Below are 23,106 nucleotides of genomic sequence, written 5' to 3'. Positions count from 1 at the left end.
AATGTTTATTGTTTAAACCAATGGGATTAGTTCCATGTGCCAGACTCATGGCTGTGTTAGATTCTTTTATGTATGCTCAGAACATTACCCAGAGCCTTTGAGTTCTTGGCAGGAGTGAGCTCACATAAAAGACTCGGACTTTATATTCAGGTTTTATTTCATTCTTTGAAACATTTTTTCACAGTTTGAAACAACTTATAACTTAACATTACACTGGCCAAGCCCTATGATTTAATATTTTCTTTTTTAACAACAGACAAAAACCTTAGGCTGTGACATATAAAAATGGGATAGCTTTAAAAGTGCACAAATAAATCAGCCTTTCAAAGAAATGGAAAGCTATGAAAATAACCTTTATGAGATTCTTCGGGGGCAATTTAATTTACATCTGAGTGTGCCTGTGGGGGTCTCCTCTGAGTGTCCTTTTCCATTTCTCCTTTTACTCTGAAGCTCACCATCCCTGACTCCTGACAAACTGAGCAATGGAGTTTTGAAGAGCAGATAATGTGAAAGAGGAAGCACACACTCCCCAGCTACCCAGCTCCAAACTCTGCTTTAGGCTTCCTGTGAGAAAGAGGAGAAAGACATAAGCAGCTTATCCTTGATCCCCTTTTTCTCTAGTATGCCTCACCCTGTTTCTCCATGGCTGTGCAGAAACTGTCCTGGCACGGGGCCTGGTTCCTCTACTGTCTGGGAAAGGGCCATTAAGAGTGCATATTTGGATGTGTGTATACAAAGGTGACCTGAAGATGAGCTCCTGCCGCATACCAGGTACTAGAGCTACATGTCCATTGTGTAAACTTGCTACTCTCTTGTCTTTGGAATCAAGTATGGTAGTGCCTTTGGAGTCCTTCATTAGATCACTACCAGTTGCTATCTGAATACTCCAAAGGACCTCTTCCTGTAGCTCTGGGTTCATTATTTAGGGAAAGGTCTAATCTAATGGATTTCTCCAGGCAACTCCTTACCTTCAATATGGGAGCAGAAAAGATATACATTGGGAATCTGAAAGGAAGGAGAAGAAAAGGAATGTCCTAGCACTTTTGCATGCATGAATTTGCAATTGAGGCCTGGGAACACTGCTAATACCTCAGCCTCCATCATAATTGGGGTAGTATCTTTGGTCTGAAACCACAATTATTGTAGAGAGAAATGAGAGTGGGAAATAAATTCATATCTACCTTTATTTTGATTCTTTCTCTACTGGGAATTGAAGTCAGGGCCTCACACAGGCTAAGCAAGCACTCTTCCACAGAGTACATTCCCAGACCTTTTTATTTTGAGACAGGGACTTACTAAGTTGTGAGGCTGGCCTTAAACTTGAGATCTTCTTGCCTCAACCTTACAAGTAGCTGGGATTACTAGGTATGTGCTACCATGCCCAGCTCATGCCTGATTTTGGAGCTTGCCAAATGGAAGTGGGGATGGAAAAATTTTCAGGTAAACATCACCACAAACTGGAGACATTAAGGATGAAGGCCTGTTGGGATCCAATCCCCAAGATTAGCTGGAGCCTCTGTACCCCAAGGCATTTCAATTTCTAATACTCAGTATAGCATTTTTCCAGTAGAGCTTTCCAGATCCTTGAAGGATTCTTATGCTTTTCTTAAACTGCTCAGAGTGCTCTAGACACACTGTGGGCTTCTCTTGATATCCTAACTGTGAGGTAGGTGAGAGCCAAGCATTCCTCAGCTGGGGTAGGACAGAGAACAAGGGCTTGACTGGAGATGAAGTGTTTGTGACTGAGCGGGACAGATCTTAAGCCTGAGATTACTGTGTTCCTGGTTGCACCATCCATATGCAGGCTCAACTTTCACACAGGTGGCATTATCTAGCTTGCCAGGAAGACCAATGCTGCCCATAGTGAAAATGAGCCTTATTTTCCCTCACACTGACCTAACTGGGCTATGAGAGAGAAAACCCAATTCATTTTGGAATGGTAGAGGAAGAAAAAAAAATTCTGTTTCCTATGTCCATAGATTGTCCCTCAGAGTTGCATCAAGCTCCTCTCCTTAAAGCTCTAAGCTATAGGGTCCCATCTCTGAGCAGCCCACTATAGCACAATAGCACCCCCTTAGACTCTTTTTACCTCTGCCTCTGAGGCAGCAGATTGTCTGAAAGCCTCAGATTTTCTCACAATAGCTCTCACAGCAGTGCTTATGAGGTACAAGATAGGAGGTTGGTGGGTGCAGCAGTTTCCAGAGCAGATATAAGCACAAAGGCACAGAAAGCATGTTCCAGTGCTGGCTGCACATCAGCCAATCTGGAGATACTCTGGCCCCTGACACAGGGATTCCTCCAACAGACCATCCCTGGGGCCAGAGCAAGCTCTGTGATCCGCAGTCAGTGCCAGCCCCTCGTCATTGATTATGGGTCAGCATGACCCTGAAGCTTCAATCAAGCAAAGCTCCTGGCTCAAACTCCAGTTAACTCTTCTCCTTGAAGTCCTAGGACTGAGTTTGTCCAAGCCATAAACTTCAACTCCATGTGGTCCATTGTGTTACCTTCTGTCCTAGGAGGAATGGGTTGCATGGCAGGACCACAAGAGGCTGTAGAGTGGATTGGCTATGTTTGTTCTTTTGGTTAGGAAATAATGTTTTCCTCTTGAGGTAGGAATGTAACTGGGCCCAGCCTTGACTAGCATTCAACATCTTGTAGCTCAATCTCCTCAGTTGTGCTTTCTGCAAAGCAAAAGACAAGTCAATGAATTGAAATCAGCCACACGGTGGTTTCTTGGTATGAACAAGATAACACATGCCACTTGTGGTCTCAAAACCACAAATGAATAATCACAAGGCCCCAAATGTTACCTTTGAGTTTGTGTCTTCTCTTCCTCTGGAATTTATATGAACACTTATTACAGACCCACATGAGGCTGATTAACACTGCGGCCACAGCGGCGAGTAAAGCAAGGAAGACAGCAACAAAATGGAGGTCTTCGTAGAGGATCTCTTGGGATGTGGGGAGGGAAAAGGGAAGATAGATCCCTTTTAATATTGTGAAGTCGACCACCCACACTTGTGTTCAGAGGTGACCCAGACCCCTGTGGCTGTCTTACCAGACACATGCAGGACAATGGTGCCAAACTGGCTGCTCCCCAGGCGCTCTGTCACGGTGATGATGTAATAACCTGAATCCCGCACTCCCACACTGAAAAGTTGGATGGAGCCATTGTCAAAGGTGCAGACTCTGTCCTTATGGCTTTGGGAGATGTTGGCCTGAGTCCCTGGTTTCCACTCCACGATTTTCTGCACACCCCAGTTGGATGTATACTTCCATTCGATGGTGGGCACCCCATGGCAGGAATATTCAACTGAGAGCAGGATGTCTTCTTCGACAGTGGCATTGATGGTGGACTGGGGAATGTACAGTGACACACCCTGACCTGCAGGATGGAGTGCTAGATGTCAGGCACACTTACACTTTAGTGTAATGAACTTATACTTTAATCAACTTATTTAACTCATTAATTTATTTCACAAGCATTTATTGAGTACCTGTTATATGCCAGGAATGGTTAGAGGCTCTGGTATTGATGCTGTAAAGGTGGACAAGATACAAATTTCCCTGTGTCTAACTTACACTATATATGGGAGACATATAAGGGATCAACAAGCAAACAAGGTGATTTTAGGTAATGACAAGTGCTGTAATGATAATGAACATTGCCAGGCGCAGTGGTGCACACCTTTAATCCCAGCAAGTTGGGACACTGAGGCAGGAGGATCACAAGTCTGAGGCTAGCCTGGGCAACTTAGTGAGACACTATCAAAATAAAAAAGAGCTGGGGATATAGCTCAGTGGTATATCCTCTGGATTCAATCTCCAGTACCTCAAAAAATAATAATAATAAACAAGGATAATAGTGAGGTGATAAACAGCATTAGATGGCCAAGGAAGACCTTGCTGAAGAAATGACTTTTGATCCGAGACCTAAAGGACAAGGAAGAGGAGAAGGAAGCAACCCTGTGAAGACACAGGGCAAGAGATTTTAGAAGGAACAGAAAAGGCATGGTAAGAATGAGCATGGATGAGTTTGAGGGTCAGAAAAGTAGAGTGCCAGAAAGCAGTGAGCACTAGGGAAGCTTTAGGAGATGAGATTCGAGTGGTGGGCAGGAGCCAAGTCATGATTTTAGGTGCTCAGGGATGATGGGAAGTTATAGGCTTAGGCAGAAGGGTGATGTTCCCCAGGAAGCTGAGAATATCTGCCACTGAAAACATACTGGTTGGGGGACAAGAGGAGCAATTACGTGGTTCCTTATCTAAGGAGATAAGAGACAGTGGTGGCAGTTTTGGAGGTTGGTAAAGAGCAATCTGATTTAGGACATGCATTTGGAAGTGGGGAATGCTGACCAACTGGATGTGAATGTGGGGATGGGTGAGACAAGGGGGCATCAAGCAGAAGATGTGCATGAAGAGTAGTGCCATTGGCTGAGGGGTATCTGTGTGCGTGTGTGCGTGTGCGTGTGTGTGCGCGCGCGTGTGTGTTAGCACAAAATACTAAGCAGGTACCATGCACCAGGGCCTCTGCCAACTGCTTTATACTTATCCTGTCCTTGAGGTCTCATCTGATCCATTGTAATTCTATCAAGGATTTACTTCACATTCAACAGTACCAAAACTGAGATTTATGCAGGGGCCACTAATTCCAACACTCACACATTTAACCTCCATGCTCAAATCAAAGGTCAGTAGTTGGCAGTGGAGGGAACAGAACTTGTGACAAATGCCTCCCACACAAGGAGAGGAGGGGTCAAGATGGCTCCAGCCTGGAGAGTAAACAGGGCAGGATACAAACTTGGAGCCCAATCCTTGGTTTCTATCTCCACTTCCTGTTTAGCTCCCTCATTCTCTGGGTTGCCAGTTTCCCTGGGTACCCTGCTGCATGACTCCAGGGAATTATATCTGTCACTTCTCCAGGGCTTTCTCATTGTCCTCTCCCATCTCCAGCATATCCCATTTGTAACCCTCTTTTAAGGCCTGGCTGGGTATCTAAAATAATCCAATAAATTCCAGGCCGAAAATTTTGGAATAATGGCTTTCAAGAGTAAAAGCTGCTAAGTAATAGAAATGTATTTCTCCCTGTAATATTGTAATATAATAAAGAAATAATTGGTTTGTGTTCCTGGTTCCTGTCACATAGCTCCTAAACCTCTGAGAATCTCTGGAGTGGTAAGTATCTTTTTTATGCTTACATGACTAGAGTTGGGGTCCCTTAGATAGCTTCAAGATGGGTGCTGGTCACAAGAGAGACCAAGATTGGAACTTTCAGCCCCTCCACTCCCAACCCTGCCAGGAGAGGATGCAAGTCAGGTTGATCACTTGTAGCCAATGAAGTGAGCAATCATGCTTACCTAAGAAGCTTCTATAAAACCCCAAAAGGACAGAGATCAGGGAGCTTCTGCACAGCTGAACACATGGAAGTATCTGGAAGGTGGTATGCCCTGAGAGGATATAGAAACTCTGAGCCTTGTTCACATACCTTGGCCTGTGCATTTACTTATCTATAGTCTTTGTAATATCGTTTATAATCAATGGGTAAATGTAAATTGAGTGTTTCTCTGAATTCTTTGAGCTGCTCTAGCAAATCAATTGAACTTCAAGAAGACAGAATGTGGAAACCCCTGATTTATAGCCATTAGGTCAGAAGCACAGGTGGCCACTTAGCCTGTGGGGATCTGATACTATTTCAGGTAGATATACCCTGTTGATATCTGCTGGAATATCTTATATCAGAATTATTGTGTTACATATGATAGTAGGAAAATATTTGCTTCCTTTAATTTCTTGGACACCCCAATTTTGATTATTAAAAAAAATGTTAGGGTTGGGGGTGTAGCTCAGTGGAAGAATGTTTGCTTAGCACAAGAAAGCCCTTGGTTCAATCTTTACTACTGGAAAAAAAAAAAAAGTTAAATGTTGAAAGTCAAGTGCAATTAGTATATACTCTCCTAGATTCACCAATGGTTAATAGTTTCCATATTTGCTTCTTTCTTGAAAAAAAAAATTCTCAATTTCATTTTGTTGAACCATTTGAAAGTAAGCTGCAGATATCCTGACACTTCACCTAAGAACAAGTCCATCTCCTAAATATGCACAACATTATCCACTCTCAAAATTTAACTTCCTATAGTACTATTTGTTAACATGTGGTATATTTTCACATTCCTCCAATTGACTACAAAATGATGCTTCAAACTGTTTTTTTGTTTTGTTTTGTTTTTTGTTTTTTTGCTTACATGTGGAATCTAATCAAGGGCTGCTTACTGCATTTGTTTGACATGTCCTTTAATCTAGTAAGATTTCTCCACCTTTTTTTGGTGGGGAGGGGGAGATTTCATGACATTAAAATTTTAGAGTCCTACTCCAGATTTATTTGTTTAGAATAAAAGTAAAAAAAAAATCTGCAAAAATGATGTTTTCTTGTGGCATCACTCCTGGAGACTAATCATATGAGTTTGTCCCGTGATTGAGTTAGATCCCTTGGGTGGTATGTGGTACCTTAACAATGGTACATTCTCCCTTGTAATTTAGTAAGGTACTACTTAGAGACCGTGTGACTGCACTACCACCCAACAACAGTGTGTACATAGATCTTAGCATCCCCCTATATTTCATAGATGGCTGCAAAATGGTGAACTTTAAATGTACTCGTTCTGAATTTATTGGTGGCAGGCATTTCTCCGTAAAGAGCTATTTATCTGTGTACCTGATCATCCCCGTTTTCTCTTAGTGTCCTGATAGACTTTGATTTTTTTTAAAAAAATTAAGATGTTTTACTCTATTATGCTCCTTATAATTTTTTTCTTCTGGGTTATCTTATATTTGGCCAGTGGTATCCTCTGCCAGTCATTTCAATGTTCTTTGAAATGTTCTCAGTAGTTTGTAAGCATCTTCTTGAATTGAATACATTTTAACAATGTCTTAAAGCCAGAGAATGAGAAACTTGAGAAATTCTGTCCTTGAGCAGGTAAGTGAGGAGGTCATTTTGTACAGGTTGGTCCTTTTATATTTCATGCTCATATTACTTGGGGTGTCCACTGGCTCTCTCATGGACCACCTTTGGGGTTAAAAACCTAATCTTGGTCTGAACATATGGGAGCTCAATAAAAGAATCCCAGAACTCCAAGATGGAAGGCATCTTACTGGCCAGCCTCCCTCCCAGTGTGGGAATTCAAAGAGCTCAGTGTTCAGCCTCTGGCAGGACTCTTCCTTGAAGTGACAGAGTATTCTCTACTTACAAAGTAAATTCTGTCCAGATTAGGGAAACTTGATTTTAAAAGCTCCCTTTTATTTCTACCTGAAATCTACCCGCTTTGCAGCCACACAGACTGCAGAAGTTCTCTTTCAGTATAAAGAGTTCTTCAGATACCTAAGGATTATTCTCCTGACTACTGAATCACTCCTTTTCATTCAGGCCCTCACTGTGTGACAGAGTTATTCTTCAACACAGAACAAAGTTCAGAGTTTAAGGCTCCTGGAATAGAGAAGGAAAGAGAGGTCAAATTCTAGGTCACCCCTGGGAGGGCAGGAGTTCTGCTTTCTTCATCCTTGTGTCCCCTGTACCCAGCACAATGCCCAACAACACCCAACAACAGTGTGTACATAGATCTTAGCATCCCCCTATATTTCATAGATGGCTTGTTGATCAACATTTGTCAAGGAAATGAATAAGTGAATGATCAAATATTTATGGAAACAGGAAACAACATCAGCTGTTTGGGTGGTTTGAAAAAATTAGCTACATCTAAAAAGTAATATACATAAAGAGAAGTGCAATTTAATTAAGGCTTTAAGTACCAATCATCATGTACTTTATAATCGGTATTTGTTACATATAGTGATGTGCCCACAATGTTCTCCGGGTACATCATGTTGTCTCAAATGGCAGGATTTTGTTATTTTTACATTTGTTATCTTCATCTTCTGGATAATAGCTGTCGTACAACATGACATGATATCCCACTGTGATTTTGATTTACATTTCCCTGATAGCTAATAATGTTGAGTGTCTTTCCATGTACCTGTTGTCCATTTGTATATCCTCTTTGGGGAAATAATTGTTCAGTTCCTTTCCCAATTAAGTACTCTTAAATTGTAAGAGTACTTTGTATATTTTTATTTGCAAATATTTTCTTGAATTCTGTAGATTCCCTTTTGATTTTGTTTGCTGTTTCCTTCGCTGTGTAGGTTTTAGTTTGGTATTGTTCCATTTGTTTAATTTTGCTTTTGTTACTTGTGCTTTTGATGTCATACCCAAAAGGTCATTACCAAGACAATGTAAAGAAGAGCTTTTTCCTGTGTTTTCCTGTTTAATAGTTTCAAGTCTTACATTTAAACTTTTAATCTATTTTTTTTTGTGAATGATGTATGATAATGGTTTATTTTCATTCCTTTCATGTGGATGTACAGTTTTCAAACACCATTTATGAGGAGGCTGTCCTTTTCCCATCATGTATTCATAGTGTCTTTGTAGAACATTAGCTGAACATATATGTGTGGATTTGTTTCTGATCTCTGTTAAGTTCCATGTCTATGTGTCTGTTCTTATGCTGGTACCATACTGTTTTGACTACTATACCTTTGTAATATATCTTAAAATCAGAAGATGTGATATCTTTTATTTTTGATCTTCTTCAGATTGCATTCGCTATTCAGGGTCTTATGGTTCCACATGAATTTTAGAATTAAAAAAATAGTGTGTGTGGGGGTGGGTGGGGGGGGTGGGTGTGTGTTGCTAAGGATTGAACCCAGGGCCTTATATATGCTAGTCAAGTGCTTTACCATTGAGCCACAATCTCAGCCCTGTTTTTTCAATTTCTGTGAAGAATGCCATTGGAATTTTGAAAGTGATTTCATTAAATCTGTAGATTTCTTTGGATAGCATGGACTTTTAACAATTCTTCTAATCTATGAACATGGAATTTCTTTCCATTTGTCTGTCTTCTTCAGTTTTTTTTTTTAAATGTCTTATTGTATACAGAACATCCACCTCCTTGGTTCTTAAGTATATTTATGTTATTGTAAAGGAATCATTTTCATCTCTTCCTCAGATAATTCATTGTTAACAATCAGAAATGCAACTGATTTTTGCATAATTTTAAATTCTGTAATTTTACTGAATTTGTTTTTATTTTAACAATTGTTTGGTAGACTTTTGTTAGGGTTTTCTATATATTAGATCATGTCACCTACAAACAGATAAATTCACTTCTTCCTTCCCAGTTTGGATGTCTTGTATTTCTTATCTAATTGCTCTCTCTAGGACTTCCAAGCACTTTGTTGATCAGAAGTGAAAGTAGACATCCTTGCCTTATTCCTTATCCTAGAGGAAAAGCTCTCCATGGCTCACCATTGTACTGATAATTCATTGTGGGCTGGTCATGTATGGACTTTATATATTGAGGTACAATTCTTCTGTACTTAATCTATTGAGAGTTTTTATCAAGAAAGGATGTTGAATTTTGTCAGATGCTTTTTCTACATTCATTGATATGATCATATAATATTTTCCCCTCTTTCTGCTAATGTGGTATATCACATTTACTGATTTGTGTGTGTTGAACCACTGTTGATCATGGTATATGGTCCTTTTAAAGTGTTGTTGAATTAAGTTTGCTAGTATTGGGGCTGGGGATGTGGCTCAAGCGGTAGTGTGCTCGCCTGGCATGCATGGGGCCAAGGTTCGATCCTCAGCACCACATACAAACAAAGATGTTGTGTCCACTGAAAACTAAAGAATAAATTAAAAATTAAAAAAAAAATAAGTTTGCTAGTATTTCATTGAGTATTTTTGCATTTACATTCATCAGGGATATTGGTCTTTAATTTTCTTTTCTTGTAGTATCTTTTTCTTTGGTAAATTTCTCTTAGAATTGTTCTTTGCTTCGCCGTATATTTTTAATACATTGTGTTTCTATTTTTGTTTGTTTCGAGATTTTTTTTTATTTCTATTTTGGTTTTTTTTCTTTGATCCATTCATTGCTCAGGAGTATGTTGTTTAATTTCCATGCATTTGAGAATTTTTAATTTTCCACCTGTCATTACTTTCTACTTTCATACCATGATAGTCAGAAAAGATACTTGATAGAATTTAAATCTTCTTGAATTGTTAAGAGTTGGGGTGGAGGGGGGGGACCTTAAGGATTCAAACTAACCACATATTTAACTAGGTTTAGTTAAGAATTCCTCCTTCTGTCAATCATTCACATATACTTAGGAATAAATGTTTAAAACAAGGATAGAAAATTAACAATTCCAAGGGTTTTAAGGCAAACTGTTAGTCAAATGTTTAAAAAGTTTAATTAATGAGTGACTACTCCTGTGTCTCATGCTAAAATCAACCCAGAATAAGTCTAGAGAAACTTAATGGCTACGTCAATAGTTAGACTTGGTTTAAATATTCTACTCAAGAAGGTTAGTTCAATATGTCAGATTTTAATCATAAAATGGATAGTAGGTAGCCATTAATAAGAATGAGCTTTGGAGCTATAGGTATACATAGCTCAGTGGTACAGCACATGCTTTGCATGTGCAAGGCCCTAGATTCATTTCCCAACATGAAAAATAAATAAATAATCAAGCCAGGCACAGTGGTGCACACTGGGAATCCCAGTGACTCAGAAGGCTAAGGCAGAAGGATTACAAGTTCAAGGCCAGCCTGTGCAACTTAGTGAGACCCTGTCTCAAAATAAAAAGCAAAAAAATGGCTGGAAATGTAGCTCAGCATTAAGCTCTATATGGACAAAGAAAGATGTCTGTGATGGTACCAAATAAATTTATAAAATAGAATAATGATCTCATTTGTATTTGTGTAAATATGTGCTAATATGTGCATATTATAGATGGAAAAATGTTGGAGGAAAATGTGCTAAACTCATTAACAGGCATTACTCCTTTGAGGTTGGACTATAAGAATATTTTATTCTCTAAGACTATTTTTACATAATTTAAGATTATTTATTGAATTTATATTAAAAATACAATATTTAAAAATGTTTTTAAGTTTTCCTGATAAAACCAAGCAATCTGACCAGCAAAGTCTAAAGACAAATTTGAAGTTTAAAAGTTTGCCTTAATATCTTCCCTTGAATTCTATGAGAAAATCCAGGAGCAACTAAATTTATAGCCATCTCTTTGATATACGGTGTTGCCTCTGTTAAAGAACAAGTCAAAGAAAAGATAATTTCAGCAGGACAGAAGTTACTGGAACCTGAACTAAAGAGCTATCTAAAAGCTCCAGCCCTTAGAGCCAGTCAGATCCTCTGATAACTAAAAGCTATGGAGATAAAGTACTAGGAAGGTGAAGCCATCTACTGAACAATAAGCTGGAACAGAAAGAACACTTGGAATGATTACTTATTCTTTTTTTTTTTTTTTTACAAATAAATCACATGCTTTTCAGTCTTAAAATTAATTATTTAAAAAAGGGGGATATATTTCCTGATATAACAACAAAGATCAATACTGTTCAGATCACAGCTCCAGTGAACAAGAATACCAGCTAATAATGAGACATATATTACCAACCTGGTCTCTTAAAACTGGAGTTTAAGTCATGGAGATACACTGTGTTAGTCAACTTTCTGTTACTGTAACAAATACCTGAGATAAGGCAACTTAAAATAAAGAAAGGTTTACTTTGGCTCATGGTTTTGGAGGTTTCAGTTCATGACTGATTGCTCCCATTGCTTTCGGCCTATACAGTAAGGCAGCATCTTGGCAGAGAGTACATAGTGAAACAAACTGCTCACCTCATGGTGGCTGAGAAGCAATGAGAGAGACCAGTGACTCACAGTCTCCTTCAAGGGCACACCATAATATTTGGGAAGACTTCCAATGAAGCTCCACCTCCTAAAAGTTCCACAACCTCCCGGAGGCATATCAAACTGGGAACCACGCCTTTAACATATAGGCCCTTGAAGGACACTTCAACAAATCATAGCATACACCTTAATCAGGATAAACTCATTTTCACCTCACTAATCTGAAACATCACTTATCCAGCAAATGTGATCACCAGATGCATCTGATAACCAGGAAATAAGCATTATTGTCATTCTCATTTGCATTAAGCCTTTAAGCAGCAGAGAAGTCACTAAGCCTAGGGTTCAGGAGACCTAACTGGGAAACTGTTTGAGTGAGAGAGTGGCATGATGAATCACATTAAGAAAAGGTTGTTTTAAGTGGGAGTGAGGTGCAGTGGAGACCCCTGGTGGGCAAGACACACCTAGGCTCCACATTGGGACCTCCACTCTAGGAGAAAGTGCCTTGTCTTATAAGAACCTCAGATCTCCCAAGAGGACAGGTGACATGACATGTCTGAGGCCCAGAGCAGGCCAGTCCCTGAGCAGGCACACAGCACTTGGGGTCATTCAAGCCTATGGGTTAAAGGCTTGGTCCCCAGTCTGAGATGCTTTCGGGTGGTGGTGGATTGTTTAAGAGGTAAAGCCTCATTGGAACTCTTCCCATTATATTCTAGTGTGCCAAGAGTAGCAGCCCCATCTCACCTGTCTCAGGGGTGACCAACTGTCTCTGTGCCCAGAATTGAGGGATTTCCTAGGATGCAGCAGTTTCAGTGCTTTCAGAACAGTCCTGGGTAAACTAGGCTAGGTGGTCACCCTGAGACTCAACCAAGAAATATTGAAGAGCAGAGATACAGGACTTCTGGTTTCTGAGGCACCCCAGGAGTACCGTGGGGGATATGCAGTAATCCAGCTTGGGGAAGCTGAGGGAGTGGAAAGCCAGTCTGCCTGAACCATCTGGCTCCCTAACACGTATTCCAAGGGATTGCATCCCACACAGCCCCACCTGAGTAGGAACCTCTGCTAATCCCTGAGCCTAGTGTGTCCTCCCCAGGCTTTCTCAACGCAGGGTGCTGGCTCACTGGATGCTGGACTGGTGAAGAGGATATCATCTCCATTTTACAGGGAAGCAAACTAAAGTCTCCCGAGGCTAGGTTATTTGCCCACTATCATGGTAAGCTGCTAAGCAGAGATTCAAACCCTGGGTACTTTTTATTCTCTAATAAGCCAGGAAGTTTGCAAGAGTAGGGAAAGAGGGAAGAATGCTTTTAAGTTGAGGGGTAATGAGTAATCTTTTAAAGTCTCAGGAAAGAGAGAAAGGACAATCCCAGCTGAGAACAGAGAGACCACCCAGGGAAGCCCAGGGATCAATGGTGCCTCAGGTCTAGGAAAACAGTTAAGGGTAGCAATTGTAAGATGATTCTATGACAGAGTAGGGGGCAGAGCCACAACAGGTTGGAGGCTTCCAGGAGGAATTATCCTTCAGATTGTAGGGACCCAGGAAAGTGATCAGATAGAGCCTTGGAGGATCAGAAGTGGATTTCCAGAAGAACAGTCTGGCAGAGCTCATTGTCTTATCGCACATTATCACCTACACTGCCCTGGGCCCATCACAGGCACCACAGGTGACTGTCGGTCCCCCAATTCAAATGTAGTTCCATGAGGGTAGGAGCTGCCTGTGTGGTTCCCTATTGCAGACCTAGAACCCCAAAGAATGCCTGGAATTTGAATGGGAATTCTTGAGTACTGACTTATTAAAGGATTATATATCCAGTCTAGGGGTGTGGGGTGCTGAACCCAGGACTATGTAAAGTTGAGCCTGAGATAAGGGTTAAGACCCCAAGGCCAGCTCTGTTGTGATTCTTGGGACCAAATTTGCCTCCTTTGCCCTGTCTGAAATATACATGTGATCCTTTCACCTAAACTGCCCTGTAATACATGCATAATGCATTCATTCATGTGCACCAATGCTCCCTTATATGCAATCATGCACACAGAACCCAGTTCCTGACTTTCTAGCAGATGGGAGCTTTATGTATAAAGAATCCCAAGGAATCCTACCAGGGAAGTGAGGGCTTTGAAGGAAATGTCAAGCAGACGTGGGTTCAAATACCAACCTGCATTTTGTTAATATCATAACTTTGGTCAAGTTACCTCAAAGTCACTGAGCCTCTATTCCTCATCTGTAAAACAAGTATGTCACTTGGCCTCCCAGATCAACTTCTGAAGGACAGAAGGAAGTGTCTGAGATTTCTGCAGGAAGAACTGGCATGCTATGCACCCCAAATTCCCAGCACCCAGCACAGGGCCTGGCTATAAATGAACAAATGATGACACACATGCCCTGCCTGTCAAACTGTTGCCAATTTGAAGAGACCACAAAGAGGCCATCTGTGTTGAGCTGAGGGCCACCACCTCTGTGCTAGCAAGTTTCCTTTCCTAACTCCAAAGAGAATAGGCAAAGTGTTGAGCAGCAATTAAAATACTCATGGCCCTGGCCAGTTCGTGCCATTCTTGAACCAGGTCCCTCTGGAATTTGGAAAGCACAGCTTTGTGTAGGAGGCTGGTACATCAAACCCAAATAATGATTTTCCCCTTTAGTTTTCAAGAACAACATTGATGACTGACATATGCACAAATAATAGGGTGCCTAGCCCTCCTATTAGTTCAGGTGATGAATTTCCCCTCTCAGTACCTGATTAGTCAGAAATCAAGGTTCAGCTCATCCTGGATGGGTTCCCAATGATCCTTCTGTTTAATGGCCTTGAGAAGTCACCCAGATACCAGCCAAACCCAAACACCCTTAGAGAGAGGCAGGTTTAGGTGAAGGCTGCCAGGCTGCTCACCTTCATCAGATTTCAGAATTTGTACCCCAACCAGAAAAACCACACCCAAAGAGCAACAGTCACCATTTCCTATCAGTAATACCTGTTAAGCACCAGACCAGTATCATAGTCCAATGAAACCACAGGTGGGAAAGTTGAATAACCTGGCCATTATCAGACTGGCAAAGATGAAGAAGTCTGATAATATTATGCTGTTAGGAGTGTGTGAAAGTTATACTCACCCAGCACTGTGGTGACTGTAAATGGGTGTGATCTGGGCAGCCAAGTAATGAATAAAAATATTAAAATTGCATATATTTTCTGACCCAGAAATTCCACTTTTAGGAATTATTCTGTAGTTACTATGGGAACACAGATACAAAGATGTAAATGTTGTCATGGTCACTTAAATGAAGCATTACCAAAGACTGGAGACAATCCATGTATTCACCAGTAAGGGACTAGCTAAATAAATGATCTATATTCATATTTTGGAATACTACAAAGACATTCAGAAGAATGAGGTTGATCCATGTATGTTGATGTTAGATGATCTTTAAAGTAATGGAAAAAGCACACAGAGTAGAACAATGTGTAGAGAAAACTTTTGCTTGAATGAAGTAAATTATCTGTGTATAAACACACACACACACACACGCACGCACGCACACACACACACACACACACAGAAACATCTTATCTATACAAGTTCACAGAACATCTCTGGAAGATTCTTTGAAAACCCAGGAACTGCGGTTTTCTTTGGGGAGGAGACTGGATGTCTGGGATAGAAGGAAACTTTACATTCCACTCAGTACCCTTGTGAACAGCTAGAATATTTTAGAAAGTCTGTGAATTACTTAACAAATAAAAACACTATGATCCTAAAAATAAAGTGTACACCAAGAATGTTTGCCTTAGGCCTTTCATATTTGAAAATGTTGTTCTTATATGACAAAGTATTTCACAAGCACTAACATCTGTACTTAAGAGTTGACAAAATCAACATCTTCAGCATCTCCAAAGATAAATTAAATGCATGCACAGTTGTGACAAAATGCTTTAACTATCTCAGGAAGGATACAGAAGGAATTGGGAACACTCTGGACTCTAGGGTCCAAGGGGAAGACCTAGGCAGCTGGGGGTCAAGACTTTGAAGGATATACATTTTGAATTTTGGGTTGTGTGCAAATATTACATATTGAAACTTAAGAAAAATTTGAAACAATCAAATTAATTTAAAGTCAAAACAATAAGAGTATCACTCCTCTCATCTGGGAGGGAGTTTATCCACAACCTCACTGAAAGACATTCTCAGCCAGCCAGCTCCACAAGACAGTCATGACATCCTCGTCCTTCGTCACCCCCACATTGTCACTGGGTCCTGACTGTCTTACCTCCAAAATGTAACCCGAATCTGACTTGTGCCCGCTCTTCTTTCCCCTATCATACTGGTCCAAACTGCCCCCTCTACAACAGTCTCCCAATTTGCCTCACCGTGCCTACTCACCCTCCTCTAACCTATCATCTATGTGGTATTCTGAGTGATGTTTTCAATATATAAGTTGTATCGTGTCACCCTCCTGCTTTAACCCATTGTTGGTTCCCTGATACTCTAGCAATAAGTTAAAATGTCTTCAGTGGCGTGACTAGACAGGTGAGGTCTGGACCCTGACTTCCTGTCAGGCCCGTGTCCTCAGCACACCCTCATTCTGTGGGCTCCCAGCACATTGGACTTATGCTCTGATGATTCATCATTTTCTCTCCACCACAGGGACTGTGCACATAACTGCTCCCTTTCCCTGCTCCCTCCCTACTTGCCTATTAATCTTTATTCTCCCTTCAGACCTCAGTCATTCTCTTCTGAGAAGCTCATTCCAACCCTCTGGCAGGGCCAGATATCCTTTTACATGTTCTCATGACACCTTTCCTTTATAATACCCATCTCAGTTCATATTATTTAACATCTATTCCTACTTTCAATTGAAGTTCCATGAGAATAGGAGCTGCCTTTCTGGTTCCTTGTTGCAGCCCTAGACCTGCACAGTGCCTGACACATGAATGGCAAACTCTGAGCAGTGATTTCCCCTTATAGGGTTATACATTTGGTCTGGAGTTGCGAGATACAAACCCAGGATTATGCCAAGCTGAACACCACATCAGGGTTAGGATTCCACAGCTGGCTTTGGTGTGATCTGGCTGCTCCAATACATGTGTACATGTGCACCGAGCCTAGTTCCTGAGTTTCTGGCAGATGGAAGCCAAAAGAATCCCAAGGAATCCTACCAGGGAAGCAAGGGCTTTGAAGAAATGTCAAGCAGACATTGGTTCAAATACTGACTTACTCTTTCTTAATATCATGACTTTGGCCAAATTTGTCAAAGTCACTGAGCCTCTATTTCTCATCTGTAAAACAGTGGTGGCCAGGGGCTGGGGCTATAGCTCAGTGGTAGAAGCACTTGCTTAGCATGTGTGAGGCACTGGGTTTGATCCTCAGCACCACATGAAAAAATAAATAAATACAATAAAGTTAAAAAAAAAACAACACAAAACAACAACAAACAGTGGTGGCCATAGCCTCCTCACAGTTCAGATATGTTAGAAGAAATCAAAGTGAATGCATGAATGGCAAGCACCTAGCACAGCATACCCCATTCCCCAGTAAATAAATAATTAGTGGTCAGCAGGGGCATATACCAGTAATGCCTAGAAGAATCCCAGGACTAATCAGACATAATTCATAGTCTATACCTCAGGCCACTGCAAACATATCAGGAAATATAACTTTTTAAAACAAAGAAAACAGGCAAATTGCTTTTCTGACTCTTAATTGGAAACTAAACAGAATGGTACAAGGTCTACCCTCCTCCAGCACATCTGTTTCAGGGCAACTGGGACTGGGGCTGGAGTTGGGGGATCTGTTGTTTGGAACAGAGGGTAGAAGAGGAGGGAAAGATGCCAGTTGGGGAAGTCAGGGAAGCACATGCAGTAAAGCCAGAAGACCCCCCAGTGTAGGGATCTACCTTGAATATAGCCAACTTGGTTGTAAGAGCCATCATGCCTACCAGGTGACCTTAGCATGCATTCAAAACCTTATAGGATAAACAAAGTGGTTAAGATGGTCAAACTTCTCATGCTGGCCACTAACCTCTAGATTCTTTCTTGTTTTTTAACTGATGTTTGGCACATTAATAGTTTGTTTTCTCTATTCAGAAAGCACAGATGCATTCTGGTTGGCCATGGGCCACCTTCATCTAGTTTAGCATATAAACACATTCCTCTTGATAGTGACCAAATTATATTGTTATATTGTGTAATATGTGCATGTACAAATATGTAACAGCAAATCCCATCATTATGTAAACTATAATGCACCAATAAAAAAAATGGGAAAAAAATTAATAAACCCCTTCCTCCTGCCTCCAGAGACAGGGATCCTTTTGTCTTGCTGCTGCCAAAAACATATTTCAGTCCGTAAGTCTCAATAAATGCATTCTGCAATTTTGGATCCATCTGCCTTCTTTGTCTCTCCACACCTTTTGCCCTTGGCAGTCAGTTCTTGTACAGTGGGTTTTCTCTGAAGCATCCTAGTTCTGCTTTGGCTGCATAGGCCCAAGCTGGGTGACTTTGCACAAATTCCTTCACCTCTCTAAGCTGCCATTTTCTCATTCGTAGTTGGGAATCTTTGTGGCTTGGCTGTCAATGATAAAATTAAAAGGAAACAATTAAAACCCCCATGTGGGTAAGAGATCTTGATAATAACCAGGAACAACTCTGGAGTGGAGGGATGGGGGACATAGGTTCTTTTCTTTTTCACCCAAAGCAAGTCCTGATTTTAGGTCAGAGAATTCCATTTTATCTCCTTCCATTCAACAAGCATTTGGGAAAGGGTGGGGTCTGAGATAAACATTTAATAAACACTTATTTCTAGTCACACACTCCATTTGGAAGTTTGTTATTAATTTGTCTGTCCCATCAGTTCAACTCTGCCTCTTCTCAGAATCTTTGCAGAGAGAGCCTTGAGAAGTCATCTCTCTGGCTCTAGTGATTGGACCAAGGCAGACCACATGTTCTGGGATGGGCCAATCAGATTCTCTCTCCTGAGTTTGGAATTGAGATGAATGGTCCCTCAGTTCTTCCATGTCTCTGAAAAGAGATGTGATGCCACTGGAGGCCACAGTAATTGTGGAAAGCTGCTCATGGGTGGCAGAAGCACCAAGGCAGCCGGAGTGTGGCTTAGGCACTACTGGTGGGGAGAGGGTGCTCTGGGATGGGGGGAGCAGGCAGAGGGCTTCTGGGATCCTTGTTTAGTCGTGGGGAGAAACTTGGCTTGTCTTCCATCCTTGACAGATGAGATTCCTCAACTTCTCTCTGAAGCGTTTACCCTTTCCCCTGGTACTCTTCTATTCCATACAAATTGACTAACCTCTCTGAATCTCTTTCTCAGTAAAGTGAGTGTGTCACAACAGCTATTTTGCAAGATTGTTGCAGAGTCAGTGACTGACATACAGTAAGCCTTTGCTTTTTCTGTTTCTCTCTCAGGTGATTAAAAAAAAAAAAAATATATATATATATATATCCCTATGCAGCCAAAGCAGAACTAGGATGCTTCAGAGAAAACCCATGGTACAAGAACTGACTGCCAAAGGCAAAAGGTGTGGAGAGACAAAAAAGGCAGATGGATCCAAAATTGCAGAATGCATATATATATATATATATATATATATATATTCACACACAATACATATATTTATTTATATAATATAGATTATAAATATTATAATATCTATATAATATACATATTATCAGAGTTCACCAATGCTAGTTTGAGAAACTGATGCAACTGTGATCAGGGGCCTGGTAAGGCCTAGATAGGAGCCACAAACTACAGGTGAGCCCAGAATCCATGTATGTAGAGAATGGAACCACCAAGACTTACTCTCTATCCAAGATTCCTACCCTTTTTGTTGCCTGCTATGTTTTAAACTGTGCCCTAAAAAGATATATTGGCATCCTAACCTGTGCTCAGAATGTGTATTATTTGGTGGCAGTGTCTTTACAGAGGTAATCAAGTTAAAACAAGGTCGTCAGGGTGGGCCGTACACAGTGTGACTGGTCCTTCTAAAAGAGGGAATTTGGCTGCAAAGGAGAGAATGCCATGTGAAGATGAAGACAGAGATAAAGTGACTCTTCTATAAACCAAGAATGTCAGATATTCCCAGAAGTCACCAGAAGCTAGGGTGGAGGCCTGGAACAGTCTTCAGAAGGGAGCAGCCCTGCCAACACCTTCATGTAAGTGAGGCTTCCTTCAGGACTGTCAGATGGGGCTGAGGTATGGTTCAGCAGTAGAGCAGAGCACTAGCGGAGCCTATGTGAGGCCCTGGATTCCATCCCCAGCACCAAAACAAAACAAAAATAGAATACATTGCCCTTCTATGACCTTTGTTTCCAGAGTAATGGTCCTCAGGTATGTAGTTTGCCAATTGGAAAGGACTGAATCAGCTATTCAAGTTGTTTTCAAACCCTGATTAAATCATCCGGGAAGTTTTAAAAAATAGTACTCTGGGCTAATGAATTCAGTCTTTGGGGATGAGACCAAGGCCTCTGACTTTTAAAACTTCCCATGTGATTCCAGGGTGCAACAAGATTGATAACCACTGGAGGTTTGCAGCCTTTGCTATGGTGAAGACCATTTACTGTAACTCCTTCTTGGGGGCACTTTAACAAAGCTTAAAGCCAAAGAAGTGTGTGAGGGAGGAACGTCTGAAACACTTGAGCACTTTCAGGGAGACATTTGGGGGAGGTAGACTCTTTCTGGTCTCCTTCAATTTCTACTCTACCTGGTTAGTCCTATTTCTATTGACATAGGAGAAACAGACAGGCTAAGTAATTCTATTTTCTCCCCCACCTCCTCCAGTTCCATAAGCAGTGTTTCGAAGTATGTAGCTGCATCCAAATCATTGAGAGGACTTGTTGAAACAGATCACTGAGTCCCCTCTCTGCTTCCTCATTCAGTAGGTCTGAGGTTAGGCCCAAGAGTATGAATTTCTAACAAATTCCTAGATATTGCTGGTGCTAGTTCCTGTACCACATTTTTAGAACTTCAGTAATAAGGATTTTGCAAGACCTCAGTGAAAAGTGGGTGCCCTGGTGCTCTCAGAATCTGGGAGGCCTAGGCCCCTCCTTTCCTTTTCCAGCACTGCTAATTCCACTTCTGTAAGGCAGGGGACCACCTGTGATACACAACTCATCTTGGAGAAGGGAAGACTGGGACAGACAGGCACTGCCAGAATGAGGGCAAATGGGCAAAGAAGAAAAGAAGACAGGTTCTGCTGAGTGGGATTGAGGCAGTGTGTGTAATGGAATCTAGAGTCAGACAAACTTGTGTTCAAAATTGTACTCTGCCAGCAATAACTATGTGATCTAGGGTAAATTTATTAATTTCTTTCAGTTATAGAACTTCTGCACTGAGGATACCATAATAGTGCTATGCATAACTCCTGCAGAATAACAAACTTAAACAAGACAATACAGTGAAGAGCCTATCAGTTTCTAACACTTAGTGATTGCTCAATACATTACCATTTGGGAGAATTCTTTGAAGATTCACAGAGTAGTTACTGAAGTGGTGAACTCCCCATGCCCAGGGGTGTGTAAACAGAAGCTGGAGAGATTGCAGTAGTATGTTTAAGACAGGAAGATGGCATGTTGGGTGAAGGAGGCTGGTTCTTCCTGCTTCAATCATGTAAGTATAGAATTGGAATGAGCCTTTGCTACGGTATAAATGTTGATGTCTCCCAGAATTTGCATGCTGGAACCTGATGTCCAGTGTGATAGTAGGAAGAGGTGGGATTTTGGAAAGTGATTAACTCACAAGAATTCCACCAGTGGCATATAAAAGACGCTCAAGCAAGCCCTCCTGTGAGGATGTAGAAGGCCCATCTGTGTGAAACAGGTTCTCACCACATACTGAATCTGTCTTGAGCTGGGACTTCCCAGCCTCCAGACTCATGAGCAATACGTTTCCATTTTTGTTTGTTAGCTTTTGAGATCTCACTACATTGTCCAGACTGGTCTCAAACTTCTAAGTGTAAGTGGTCCTCCTGCCTCAGCCTCCCAAGTGGCTGAGATTACAGGTGCATCATGGTGCCTGTGATTTTATGTTGTTCATAAATTACTCAGTCTTCAGGTATTTTATTACAGCGGCCCAATAGGTTCAAAATAGCATTTGTAAATCTGAAATTCTCTTCTGGAAATGCCGCAAGAGATTGAGCAACTTGAAATTCTTCCCTGTGGAATTCCAAAAGGAATTTTTCTATCATACTTTTTTCCAGGCACAAACAAGGGTCATCCTTGTTGGGTGGGAATTGTTCTTTCTAAGAGACCATGGTTTATGGTAGAGTAACACCTGTGCTTCAAATCAGATGCCAAGAAAGCCAGGCATGGCAGAGGTGACTGCTCCCTTGCACAACCCTGGAAATGGGGAACTGGCTGGGTCCACCCTCTCTACAGTGGGCTGCAGGACCTAGGGTCAATGTTCAGGCCACTGGTCAGCCTGGGGACCTAGAATAGGGTTCTCCTCAGACGCCTCTGCAGTAAATATGTGTTGAACAGGAGGACAAAGGAACAAATGAGGTGACATGCTCTCCCACCATTCTTTCAGAAGGTGTTTATAGGATGCCTGAAGGTACTTGGAAGGGGAGTATAGGATGATCTAAGACAAGGTGCATACATGACTGGATACCCCAGACTACAATATGGTGTTCCTCCAAAGAATCTAATGGGCCAGTTTCTCTCCATCTTTTAGATCTTAGTTTAAACATCATTTCTTCCAGGAAGCCTTCCCCAACCCCTCAGTACTGGGTTGAGGGGCCCAGTTCTGTGCTTTCATTGTTCCCTGTCCCTCTGTATTAACACACTTATTCCACACTGTGATGATGATTCTCTTGATTAATGATTTATCCTCCTAGATCAACTGTCAGCTCTGGGAACCAGGGGCCAGTCTATCTTGGTCACCAATGAATCCCCAAGATCTAGCACAGTGCCTAGCAACTCTGGCTTTCCATGAACACCTGCTGAATGAATGAATGCTTTAGGCAAACCCCTCAACTTCTCCAAGCCTCTGGTTCCTATAAAATAGGGACTCATAGCACCTCTTTGTAGGATAACTGTAAAGATGAGTTGAAAGCAGTTATTATAGTATCTGACACCAAGTAAGTGTGCAATGAACAGTTGTTTTTTTTTTCTTGTAATTGCTATTAACAGTTATACAAACTCAGGAGATTCTGGTCTCTCTTTTCTTCTTCTTCTCCTCCTCCTCCTCCTCCTTCTTCTTCTTCTGCATCTTCTTCTTTTTTCCTTCAGTACTGGGGATTGAAACCAGGGGTGCTCTACCACTGAGCAATATCCCTAGTCCTTTTAAAAGATTTATTCTTGAGATAGGGTCTTAATAATTTGCAAGGCTGGGCTTTAACTTG

The 23,106-nt window shown here is 41.3% G+C and overlaps 1 protein-coding gene across 1 annotated transcript; it reads right to left on the bottom strand.

Annotated features, from left to right (window-relative positions):
* Positions 1-139: 139 nt before the first annotated feature.
* On the bottom strand, positions 140-3,407 carry Vstm5 (V-set and transmembrane domain containing 5; the record flags this gene model as incomplete). The annotated part of the gene is made up of 3 exons (XM_015489699.2): positions 140-2,681; positions 2,811-2,951; positions 3,059-3,407. Coding segments are annotated over 3 exons (534 nt in total), but the record flags the coding sequence as incomplete, so codon positions are not given.
* Between the last annotated feature and the right edge of the window lie 19,699 nt (positions 3,408-23,106).

Source organism: Marmota marmota, unplaced genomic scaffold, assembly GCF_001458135.2.
Source record: "Marmota marmota marmota unplaced genomic scaffold, marMar, whole genome shotgun sequence".
Classification (NCBI taxonomy): Eukaryota; Metazoa; Chordata; class Mammalia; order Rodentia; family Sciuridae; genus Marmota; species Marmota marmota.
This window is presented reverse-complemented; position numbering and strand designations above follow the sequence as displayed.